General features: G+C 49.8%; 2 protein-coding genes across 2 annotated transcripts; both read right to left on the bottom strand.

The window, feature by feature from the left end:
- Positions 1–353: 353 nt before the first annotated feature.
- On the bottom strand, positions 354–6073 carry SFXN4 (sideroflexin 4). Its single transcript, XM_053450298.1, has 14 exons — positions 6013–6073; positions 5203–5268; positions 4901–4975; positions 4589–4615; positions 3856–3910; positions 3367–3392; positions 3080–3133; positions 2944–3003; positions 2704–2772; positions 2350–2440; positions 2000–2115; positions 1708–1793; positions 1241–1358; positions 354–646 (listed from the first exon to the last, which is right to left on the bottom strand). The coding sequence occupies exons 1-14, from the start codon at positions 6046–6048 to the stop codon at positions 569–571; spliced, it is 957 nt and encodes a 318-aa protein (XP_053306273.1). The 5' UTR covers positions 6049–6073; the 3' UTR covers positions 354–568.
- A 1213-nt stretch (positions 6074–7286) lies between these two features.
- PRDX3 (peroxiredoxin 3) lies at positions 7287–11830 on the bottom strand. The gene is made up of 7 exons (XM_053450096.1): positions 11685–11830; positions 10637–10751; positions 9897–10038; positions 8894–9029; positions 8364–8467; positions 8106–8271; positions 7287–7564 (listed from the first exon to the last, which is right to left on the bottom strand). The coding sequence occupies exons 1-7, from the start codon at positions 11718–11720 to the stop codon at positions 7514–7516; spliced, it is 750 nt and encodes a 249-aa protein (XP_053306071.1). The 5' UTR covers positions 11721–11830; the 3' UTR covers positions 7287–7513.
- Positions 11831–12051: the final 221 nt, after the last annotated feature.

Below are 12051 nucleotides of genomic sequence, written 5' to 3'. Positions count from 1 at the left end.
CATCTGTTGCTGACGAATCGGCTTAAATGTATTTTTTTTATCCTGGGATTAAATTCATTCCACATCTGATTAAAAAAAAAAAGTCAGATCTAACGTCCTGATTCCTGCGCCAGTTACAGGACTTGCCGGGTTCAGCTGACTTTAGGTTATCTCGTCCCCGGTTTGGAAATAGTTTTAGACTATAAATATAGGGTGTAGTTCTAAGGGCATGACATGAAATCAATGTATCGATACAGAGGGTGGCCGCCCAGCAGAGGTACGCCCGGGAAGGATCTTCTCACCAAGTCTGACGGAGAAGGTGATAACCGCGCTCCATGCAACGTGGCTCAGGCTAAATACTTTGACTAGAAAATGTCACTCAACACCACATTGGCTAGTATACTTTATTAACCCCTTCACGACAAAGCCTGTACATGTATGGGCTCACAATGCAGTCTTCAAGGGGTTAGCGAAAGCCCCTGCTCCGTATGAAACTTCTCAGTGCATTCGGTGTCGTGGCGGCTTCTCCCGCTCTGCGATTTGGCTGAATGGTCACATGACCTCGCGTGATGCTCCGGCCGGGGAGAAGCTACAGCCCTCGGTGGTAATAAAGTTCTGCTTCTGCCGTGGAGTCCCGAAGCTCGGTTTCCAGGTCTGTTCTTGCGATCTGGAACAAACGGCAGAGAAATAATCAGAGCCGGGATCTTACACCCAGCGGCCCTCGCGGACGCGGCGAAGTGACGGAAAAGCCGCAGAATGCACCGTGTTCCGAATGTCGGACCTTAGCCCAAATCGCTCGGGGTCACTAACTTTATTATAGAGAGTTGGGGGCAGTAACCGTGGTTTCCGAAGTCTTTTTATCTGATATATCCAGGGGCCCCCAACGCGTCCATTAAATCTACTATTAGGGGCCTTTAAGGGCTTGATGTGCAAAATGTTTTTCGCAGAATGAAGATAAAGCTACAAACACAAGCCCTTTCCACACAAAAAAATAAAAACAAACATTCCCTCTGCTGCCCCAAACCAATGCGATAACGTTCACGGGTGGTTAAAATAACCGGGACGGGTCAGTGAACGTCGGGTTATTCCTCGGCATCGGCTCCTGCTCTACCCGAAATGCGTTACTGCCGATAAATATTATGTGTTTCGCTAAAAAGGAACGAGTTACTGGTCCTGAGACGATTTATCGTTTTCATGGGTGCATCAAACACGGAAAAGTGAAAAACAAATCGCAGGACGGCACCGGGTGCCGGGATCTTACCGTCCCTTTCTGCGGGAACAGACTGAACGAGGCTGGGATCAGAGCCCCAAACACCAGAGCCGAAGCCACGTATTTAACGGGGGTCAGCACCAGCCGGCTCCCCAATAAGAGGCGAGAGCTGCAGAAAATCAGAGAAAGCTCCACGTCAATTAAAACAACCGCGAGACGAGAGATTCCCGACGGGTCCATCAGAGCCGAATCGGAACCGCGCGTCTCCGACCCAGAATATAAATACACCAGCGAAGCCGGGTCTGTCGGAACCTCATGCTCCAGGTCCGTTCTGCTGGAATCTCTGTAACCGAGGACGGATATGCCACGGGATGCAGAGAACCGACCGCTCAGAATCCGCGCTAAACATACTCAAATAATAGAAAAGAAGGGAGTGCCCCCCCATTCAGCTAAATGATACATTTATAAACAAACGTAGGCGACCAATGTGCTGAAAATCCTCCGGTACCCCCACTTACCCCAGCAGCAGGGGCTCCAGGGCGATGGGGACAGCAGCTGTGACCCCCACAAGGGCAGCCCGAGACACGGCCGTCTCCTTCACCGCCTGCAACACAAATTAGGATGGATTTCGTATTCCACAGAACCGTCAGTGGGAACAGGCTGCGCATGCCCAGCTTTACCCCCCTGCGGGGATCAGGTACCGAACGCAGGGACAGCGATCTGACTCGGGATACAGGGATATAGGTCAAATTGGGCAATAAAGGAAAATAAAGCAAATTCTTCCTATCTGGCCCCAGACGCAGCCTGTACCTTCTCTGCCGCCCGATGGGACACGCCAACCACCTTCCCCGTCTTGTCCACAACGTGGATGCCGTGCTCCATCTCGTGAACCCGAACCGCGATGACGTTGAAGGCGCTCAGAGCGGCTGCGGGAAAGGGGAATAGAGAATAACCGCGAGGGATTATGGATTCTGTCACGTTCCGGTAACGCATCCTATGGAACCTATAGATTTCAGTCCACAGATCGACGCCACGGCTCGCGGCTGACACACGTGTTACTCGTCATATAACACAGTAACCGGTGCATGTACCGCGCTCATTGTTCACAGAGACTTCAATGTTTATCACGTTTTGGAGTTCAGCAAATACCCAGCACTGACCGAGCAGCGGAGGCGGCAGAAGCTTCCCGAAGAACATCCGGATGGCGGGACTCGTCAGCTTGTACCGGTTCATAATATACTGCGGCGTGGCCTGCGAGGGCGGAAAATCATTACATGAAACACGGACGTGGTCGGGTGCAGCAGTCCCGCTACCGGTGACACCCGCGCCGTTTCCCGGGTTATTTCCCAGCGAGCCGGCGGCCGCCAGACACCCCGGCCTCACATTTCATTCTATGTATATAAAGCTCGGGAACGGGTCGTACGCGAGGAATTCCGCATGTTTATGACGTAGAATTCCTCCTAAATGTCATCGGAAATAATTATGTCTGAGCGGCTCGACGGAGAGGCACTTACCCCAACGCAGGCGGCGTACGTCACCAGCCCAGCCAGCAGCAGGGAGTGATAGGAGGGGACCTTCTCCTTCTGAGATGGGAGATGAAAAACGAATGAGGTCATTATCAGGAGCTCACAAACCACCGGCTGCTCAAAGGCTTCGTGAGACTCGTTTAACAGAAATAAAACAAAGCTGAGGATCTGGCCGAAGAGCTAACAATCTACAGACAACACGAAGCAGCCGAGGGAATTCAGACTCACTTGAAAGGTCTCGTTCCGGTTCTGAAGGTTAAAGCCGGCGCTATAAGACTGGAAGAGAATCTGCAACAAACAAACTTCCCGTCAGCTCTCCGGGTATCGACCGGGGAGATAAATAATATTTGAAGGACTCGGCTACCTGCCAAAAAAACGCAGATTTGGCTCCTCTGTGCGGAAGCAAAGTGGCGATTACCTGCAAGAGGAGAGAAAAAAGCATTTCAGAAGGATCGTGTCCAATACAGGTGCGGGGGGGGTCTCCGCGTGGGGGGGTCTGGATGTCCGCGTGGGGGGGGGAATCACCAAGACAAACATACAAGTAAAATAACTACGCATCATATTTTGCTTTTCACTATAAACGCGTGTTATGAAGGAGCCCTGAAAAGTCCCAGCAGGACAGAGGAGTAGTGGGTACGGGGTAACACTCACCAGAGGCGTAGCAAACGGCATGAATGCTGCAATTACAGAAAAGAAGGTTTTTGGAGCAAACGGAACACTTTGTGTCTCAGATTTATAACATTTACAGGGGGGGGTCACATCTTGACTCGTAGAAATAGCTTTTAATCAAATTCTTACATTTATTACTGAATTCAATTATTTGCCGGGTTTTTGCGTTTCAGTAAGTGGAATAAATCTGGAGATATTTGGTGTAAAATAATAATAATTTTACTTTCCTGACTCCTTCATCTAAGGCTGCCAGACCTACCGATCCTACCGATTGGGAGGAGCCGGGGAGGAATAATCCTGGGAACAGGAAGTCAAGACGACTGCTCCCATGGTCTATACATAAGATAACATAATATATATAACATAAAATATATACATATCGCTTCTTTTAATCTCCAAACACAGAACGTAACGCGGAATGCCTGGCGTCTCGGAGGCTCCTCGTCGCGGTCGGCGTTTTCTGGCACTCACCTGGTGGCCTAAACATCGTGGAGATTATGGAGCCGGTATCCGGGTGCAAAGATCCCTAAAAAAAAAATAAATAAATAAAAAAGCAGCAGTTTTGGGTTTGTGGTCTCGTTAAGCCGATCAGTGGCTGATAACTTTCCTAATGAAAGGGGCAGTGCGGTCTCCTCCGGGGAGGTGCGGAGACTCGCCTGAGTGTCTCCTCCGGCCGCGTGATAACAAGGAACGCTCGGCGCGTTATATCGCAGCGTCTGGACCCGGGTTTATCGTTACCCCTACGCCATAAGTGCTCGCGATATCTGCCAGGAGATTTCTGTGAGGGGCAAAGAGATTGTATTCTACGTGCTTGGCGTGACGTATACATTGGCTACGCGCTGCTGTCTGTCGTGACTGGAGTGCAATAACAGTCTCCACATCTTAACGGCAGCCCCATCCTGCGGGCAACCAAGGCTTTCTGTACAGCTCCACCAGTCTATGTTAGAAACACAGATCTAGTCTGTGTGTGTCGTTGGTCTCGTCTCGATTCAGGAGCCATATGCCTATCGCATGTTTAATTCCCTCACTGTATTACCCTCTACCACCTCTGCTGGGAGGCTGTTCCACTTATCCAGCACCCACTCGGTAAAGTAAAAGCATTATTAGTGCATTGCTGCACAGTAACGGGGCTAATGGAAGGATCTGGCGTTATTCAGACAGGGACGGCGTCAGTTATTACACGCTATATTGTATGTTTACTCACCAGGCATGTTTTCAGAGCTTCCTTAACCTGACAAAATTGGAAAAAAAAGTTAAAAAGCGGAAAGCGAAGGTTTCTGGCAGGAATTTTCTGTCTTTATGTGTTTTTTTGGTCACTTTGTGGTCACATAAATCTAGTGTTTCTATGGACGTGGGACGATCCACAGGACAGGTGACTTCCAGCTGCTGTAAAACAATTTCTACCACTCTCACCAACCGGCTGGGGGTGCTGGGAGTTAAAGCACGTCATTACCAGCAGGAGGGCAGCTTTACGATCAGACCCTGTGCAGTGGGGTAACAGGCAGAGTTACGTCACCTTCCAGTTTTGTGCGGGGTCTTCGGCGGTCTCCCCCAGGCTCGCCATCACAGCCTCGGCATTCCTGATTTCCTCCTAGAACCACAAAGATAAACGTAAAAGGAGAGAAGACATTTCCCTCGCGGCAGCACCTGAACCGCGCGGACACAGCCTCGGCGGGACACGGCAGGAGCCACCGGCCACGTACACGGGGTCTCTCCTCCAAAAGCTCCGGGCTGCGCCGTTAAGGTAACCCAACCCCACGGAGTCCAGGGAAGCGGCCGTACCGGTGAACCCACAAACCGTGTCGGCTGCAAACTTACGTCGGATGCCAGTAACGTCGTTGGGTCCAAAATATGGAGCCATCGCAGGTACCGTCCGTGAAACGTCTGGAAGGAAAAGGGTTTGCCGGATTATTTACGCGTGGGAAGCCGGAACATTTTCCGCAGCGCTGCACCCCCCGTCCGGCCGCACCGGGACCCTGAAACTCCATGTGGACAGCCAGGGGCCCCGCACAGGCCTATTCTGCCGATCATCGATAACGTATTAAAAAAGATTTTGGAACGGTGGTCTTATCACCATAGTAACCAGCTCCTGGTACTCTTACCCCTCTGCTGGTTGCTATGGTGAAAAGACCAGTTTTCAAACTTTGCACTAAAATCATTTTAATACAGAACGGCGGTCCCTGATGTGAAGCCCCCGATGTAGCTGGCAGGATATGGGCTGCAAACTTTTACTGTGTTTCCCGCTGCACCAGTTTACCATTTTATTTTAATAGGACTGTTTTTTGATTTATTAAAAGCCGCTATTTTTAATATTCCTACTAAATTCTGTGACCTTGGGAAGTCAGCAGCTGCAGTCAGTAAGCCGGGGATGAAGTTTCGCGACACACAGGAAGTGACTGACAAAGTCACCCTCTGACCTCTGACCCCAGGTCACTATACGGACCGCGGGGCTTATTCTGCAGCCAATAGACCCGCGGTCCGTACAGCGTCACGAAAGCCCTACATGCTGATTGGCGGAGGAGCAGAGCTTTTCACCAATCAAAGATCGCCTCCGTTCCGCTGCCTTCAGAACCAGAGGGGGCAGAGGCCCGCCGCCCTGACAGCCACCCCCGGTCACCCGGTACTTACCCGCGGCTCCTCGCTGTGCAGGCCGAGCACGGACATGGTTCTGCGGCACGTGTGTGCACCGGTTAACCTGCCCCCTGAAAGCAACAATCTCCGAACTAACGTTCCGCCCCCGTGGGTGGAGCAGATGATGGCTACCAACCCCTGAAACTCTGCGGTGAATAACCGCTGAGATGGACTGGCTGAGCACGATGGGAGTTGTAGTCCATAACACAGAAGGCGCAGGCCGGACCCTTATCAATTCAGCATCACTGAGTCCAAACGTGACTTTTTTTATACGTGATGTAATCGCTCAGGGTGGGTTTGACAAATTTTCTCTCCGTTATACCCCATGAAAAAAATTATCATTATCAGCGCAATTTGCCCAAAGTGTATTTTTCTCATAAAGGACAAGAAGCAGCTACAGGGTTTACACAGCCACCGTCTCCCTGTCTCAAGCCAGCAAGCCGGTGTCGGAGGTGGCTCGGTGACCTTTAACCCCGGTCCGTTTCACGCCACACTAACAAGCATTCGCTCGCTGCGTCTGCGATCTATTTCTTGCCCGCGCAGAGTACGAACTTCTTGACCGACTCGCTCCGCCACTGAAAGTAACGTTAAACGCGGAATTAGAATCCTCATCCCCTTCGCCGATGAACCTCCAAACCTTCCCAGAAATCATTCTTTAATCATATTAACATTTGTTTCATTCATCATTTTTAACAAACACTTATTGCCATGCGATAAAAAAGCAGCCACTCATAGGATTATGTTATGGGACCTGAAAAACCTTGAAAGCTTGTGTTTTCATACGGTTAACCCTTTAGATGAAAGAATAAAATGACAGATCTGCATGTTTTGTGCAAGTGGAACAGCACCTTTAAAGACATTGTATGTTGAGTGACATCAGTTGGGTAGCAGCCCAGGTCACCTTGTGATGGACGTGTAGATCAAACACAGTAATAGAAAGTGAATCTGTATCCCATAAACCAGTAAAAAGGCAGCGGCCCCCGAGAGCCGCCAACAGCATGAGGATCGACATAAAGCGGAGTCACAGCGAAGGGAGCGATCAGCGACACCCTGCGGCTTGGGCAGCTCCCAGATAACACGGACACATCGCATGCTAAGCTCTGATAAGACGTGGCGGGGTCAGGATTTGGAAGACCTCAGCCGTCGTGCAGAGTATGACACACAAGAATGAAAAGCGCTCCTTAGTGAATCTTCCCCTAAATCACCCACTAGCTGCTGACACCCAGTTGGAACGGCTACAAAGCGTCCATCGAAAGAAGTGATGCAAACGGTTTAAGGGCTACTACAGATTTTATTGAGGAAGGAGAATCTGATGCCATCAGCCTACAGAGCGACAGCGCCCCCCGCAGGTCAGACTTTACGTTCGGACACGGGACGGCTTCATTTTAATTGCATTTTGTATGTTTAAGCAGACAGCGCGGTGCGGATCCGAGGACAGACCCGAGAAATATACTCTGCTGAAATGTGAATGCGAATGAATGGACGGACGCCGCAGCCGTTAATTCACTTTCTCAAAATAGTCCTTGGAGCCCTCGGGACTCGGCTTAATCTGCAGGGACAAAAAGGCAGCTCATCAGATTAATCCGCGTTTGTCACACTAGCGGTTCCATTACATGTACCTAGATTGTAAGCTCTTGCGCGCAGGCCCTCCTCACCTGTTTCTGTAAGTCAAAGTGTTATATTATATACTACTTATGTCCCGTCTACCCATTGTACAGCGCTACGGAATATGATGGCGCTATATAAAACAAATAATGTAACAGACCGTTTAACGTCCCCACAGAGGGTTTGGGTTACTTTAATATGCATTCTTCAGTAGTGAGGTATCAGGGCCATTAAAGTGTCTCCTTAACGGGGAGGAATAATCATGCAGATGATGACAATAAGGAGATAAGATGGCTGCTGCGATGGTATACAAATAAGGTGGACTTTTTATACACATCTATGTTATTTTAATCTGGAAATACGGTTTACTTAGCGTATAGACTATATCTATATATATTTGGGGAAGTGATGGATACACGCGATAGACTAATTGTTGCAGCCGGGCAGCTTGGTTTTGGGAAGGTTCTAGATCCCCGTTTACGTACCGTGGGGGAGTCGGGGGTCCAGTTGGCTGGGCAGACCTCCCCATGAGTTTCCACATACTGGAAAGCCTTAACCAGGCGCAGCGTTTCCTCCACACTCCTCCCAACCGGAAGGTCGTTTACACTCATGTGCTTTACTATTCCATTGGGGTCGATGATGAAAAGGCCCCTGAATGAAGCAACAACAGGTGAACCGTTACGTAATAATTCAGTTTGGTGGCAGCCATTCCCTTATAAAGTCCTCTCACTAGGAGGTCGTACCTCAGAGCGATGCCCGGGGTCTCCAGCAGAACACCGTAGTCACGAGAAATCTGTTTGGTTAAATCCGACAGAAGAGGGATATTCATGTGGCCCAATCCCCCGTTCTAGACGAGAAAAAAAAAAACGGCACATGACGATGACACGCTGGCGTAATCACCATACCCGGTATAACCAGATAACCCTCCGGCGGGAGAGGGGGTGACCCTGCTTGGACTATTCATGTTATTGGGGTGCCTTAAAACATAGCTTCCAGCCTCTCCCCTCAGTGCCGCTCACCCACCGACACCAGGAAAATACAATTATTCAGCCCAAAGCACAGCCGGAACCTACTACCCGCAATCTGTCAACCTAACGGATCTCTAACGGTCCTGCTAGTTCGGACTCCACTACTCCCTGCACCATCAGCCCCAGAGGGGTATTCAAGGTATTGCACAAGAGCCGGAGACGAACCCCTAACAGATCTGCACGCTTCTTTCTGCTGAGCAGCTCTGCAAACCCCGTAAGGCCGCCGTAAAGTAGCTGCCTGGTACCTTTCGGGAGGTGTTCGTCCAGGCCAGGTGGCAGAAGTGAGAATCCACAGACACCGCCACGACCTCGCAGTTCACGTCATGGAACTCGTTGGCCTTGTCGCTGAAAGCCACGATCTCCGTGGGGCAAACGAAAGTGCTGCAAAAAAAAAAAAAAAAAGACCACAAAGGAAGTTCAGCAGGGCAGGAAATTGCAGGGGTCCTGGACCCCCCCACCCCAAATCCACATGCAGAGCCCATCAGCACAAACTGCCTGGACTGGCGATATACACAACGCTGCCCGTCTCACAGGCCCACCCGCCAGAGACAAGCAAGCAAATCGAGCAGATCTTACACGCTTTGGGACATCCGTGTGTGAGAGCGTTAACACACATACTCTATCTGAAGAAGAGACCTCCGTAACAACATATTTTCCTGTAGCTCCAATAAAAGATTAAATGTCAAATACAGACTCCATTTAATACAATATCCTTATTTTAACACACTGGAGGCTGATGTCACAGTGCGCAGCTCCATGCAGCTCAGCTAAAGCCTTCACACCAGGTTACAGCATGCAGGATGAAGCTTCCTACCCCCACCCCCACTAACCCTTTTACTGCCAGGAGATGACATTCAAGGCTGGCATGATCCAGAGTCCCCAGCAAGGTCAGCCAAGATAAAGAGTGAAGGAACGCCTTCCCCGACTAAAGCAAAGACTGACAGACCGTATAAAGCACTCATTCTATAACATGCGCCGGTTATAACGCGGGACCGCGGGTTACTTTCTAATTATTCACCTTCAAAAATAAAAATCAGGGAAAACAAACAGCGTGATGTGTACACAAGCAGTTACAAGCTGGGAACGATCACATGTCCAGTAACTGCTCCGTACTCCACACTCGGGTGTCCCTTTGGTGAGGTCGCTGTGATAGATATTTGCACTCAGGATGATGGGGATCATAGTTCACTCACACATCTATCCATGACCCAGCACAAGCGGGAATAGGGGAACGCATCCGGTACTTACAAGTCTAAAGGATAGAAGAAGAGGACCAGGTATTTGCCCCTGAAGTCATCCAGGCTCAGCTCTTTAAACTCTCCGTTGACAACTGCCGTGCCTTTAAAGTTTGGGGCGTGCTGGGTGACCGCAGGAAGCAGCCGCAGACAGCCTGCAAAGCAAGAAAAATACTCCAGTGGCGGAATTTGTAGGGGAGAGTGAAAGTGAGAGAGTGAGAGAGAGCAACAAAAAGATCCTGTTCAACATGGGCTTCCCATTATAGCAACCAACGAATGGTCCTGCTGATCGTTCTATTGGTTGCTACGGCGATAAAACCATTTTTAAAATGTACACTATAAACAATCACTTTATCCCAGATGCTTATATTTTGGTGTTGAAAGGGGAAATCCCATGAAAATATTTTATTCTCAGCATCAGTTTTCTTTTTACCCCAGTTGTAGTTTTTGCCCCATAATATAATGTTTTCAGGCAGCTGCATATCAGCCGTTGGTATGAGCTGTCTGAGCCCCGATCTACTAAACAAACCCCCCAGCTCCTTATCATACTGCCTGTGGGAAATAGAATGGCACAGTCTTAATCACCACACAGACACTCTAACTAATGAAAGTCGATGGAGGGACAGACTTCATTGGCATTGTCGTAAAGCATCAGCTCAGTGTGGTGTTTGAGCCGGGAAAATCGCCCAGAATATCCCATGACTGACAGCAACGGCGGCTCCAGGTCATCAGTAAAAAGCGGAAGCGACTCACTGGTGCTCAGTTGCAGCTTCTGGGCAGCGCAGTTTGCCGGCGATAAGACGTTCCTGAGGACCGGAGACGTGACGGCGCGTGGAACCCGGCCAGCGGCAGAACCTGCACGGCAAGCCTAAAAAAACCAAATAATCCAGGTGAGAACAGCGCTGCCGGCGAACATACACACCGCAGGAGCGGCTGCACATAAAAGAACGATTTCAAGATCGTGCTCTTTAAACGGTAACCGCGGCTCCTGCATTCCCCATATCCGACATACAACAAACGGGGATCTTAATATCCGGGAGAGACTTATTTTACAACGATTAAAGATCCCGCGCCGGCCGAGCGCCATTACCAGGAAATCTCTCTATGACTCGGCAACTCGGTGACGATCATTTTACTGCACGTTACAGGTCTGCGGCTCGTACAAAGCGCAACGCAGATAACTGGCAAAATATATGCATATTATACTCACACCATTATATATATATATATATATATATACACACACAACCAATAATATGCTATCGCACGACAAACCAATTCTGTTGTAGCCTGGTGCTAGGTAACAAGGCAAAGTAATACAGTCTATGGATAGTTAGCAGCACTCTAGGTCTTTTTCCAATAAATATAGATTCCTCTTTTGCAGGTCAACGCTTCAGACCTGTGTCCTGATGAAAGTCAAATAAAGACTGAAACGTTGGCCTGCAAAAGAGGAATCTATATTTATTGGAAAAAGACCTAGCGTGCTGGTAACTGTCCATAGAGTGAGAGTGTGAGAGTGTGAGAGTGTGAGAGTGAGTGAGTGAGTGTGAGTATACACATACATACATACATACATACATGGCTTACAGCTGTGCTGGGAGACTCTCTTAATCTTTCACATGGGGTTTAACTTTTGTCACCATCATTCTCCTTCACACACAAACCAGGGAGCACAAGCAGAGTGGGGGGGGGGGCGGCGGCCTGTTCCCCACCCCCTTTAGCCAGCGTATAAAATGGGGGGCAGTTTATTATCCCTACCCCCGCAGGTGCCGCGCATACAGCCGTTGTAACCCCGGCTCACCAATGCTGTCAGTAACCTTCCCCAGGAGGCCGCCATGTTTGCTGTGAGACGCACTAACGAGAGGCGAGTGGACGGAGCCTCAGATACGCGCGGCTATTGGTTTATTTCTGACAGGCGGCAGTGGAACACGCGGGATGTGGGCGGAGCGTCAGCGAGGTTCTCCTATTGGCTGCCATCTGACAGACGTCCGAGGAGCGCATGCCTGAGGGAGGGGCCTCTAGCAAGAGTAGATTAGGCGGTTCGCGGTCACCTGAGGAGAAAGGCTCTACGTCTGCCAAGTGTTCCTGTTATGGCCAGTCCCTCTCCCAAACCCTTCTGCCCCTCTTTCCTCCACTGATGCCCCTCTTTCATGTGTGTCTGTCCTGAA

The sequence above is a fragment of the Spea bombifrons genome, chromosome 11 (assembly GCF_027358695.1).
Source record: "Spea bombifrons isolate aSpeBom1 chromosome 11, aSpeBom1.2.pri, whole genome shotgun sequence".
In the NCBI taxonomy this organism is placed as follows: domain Eukaryota; kingdom Metazoa; phylum Chordata; class Amphibia; order Anura; family Pelobatidae; genus Spea; species Spea bombifrons.
The sequence above is the reverse complement of the archived record's forward strand: the minus strand, read 5'-3'. Positions and strand labels throughout refer to the sequence as shown.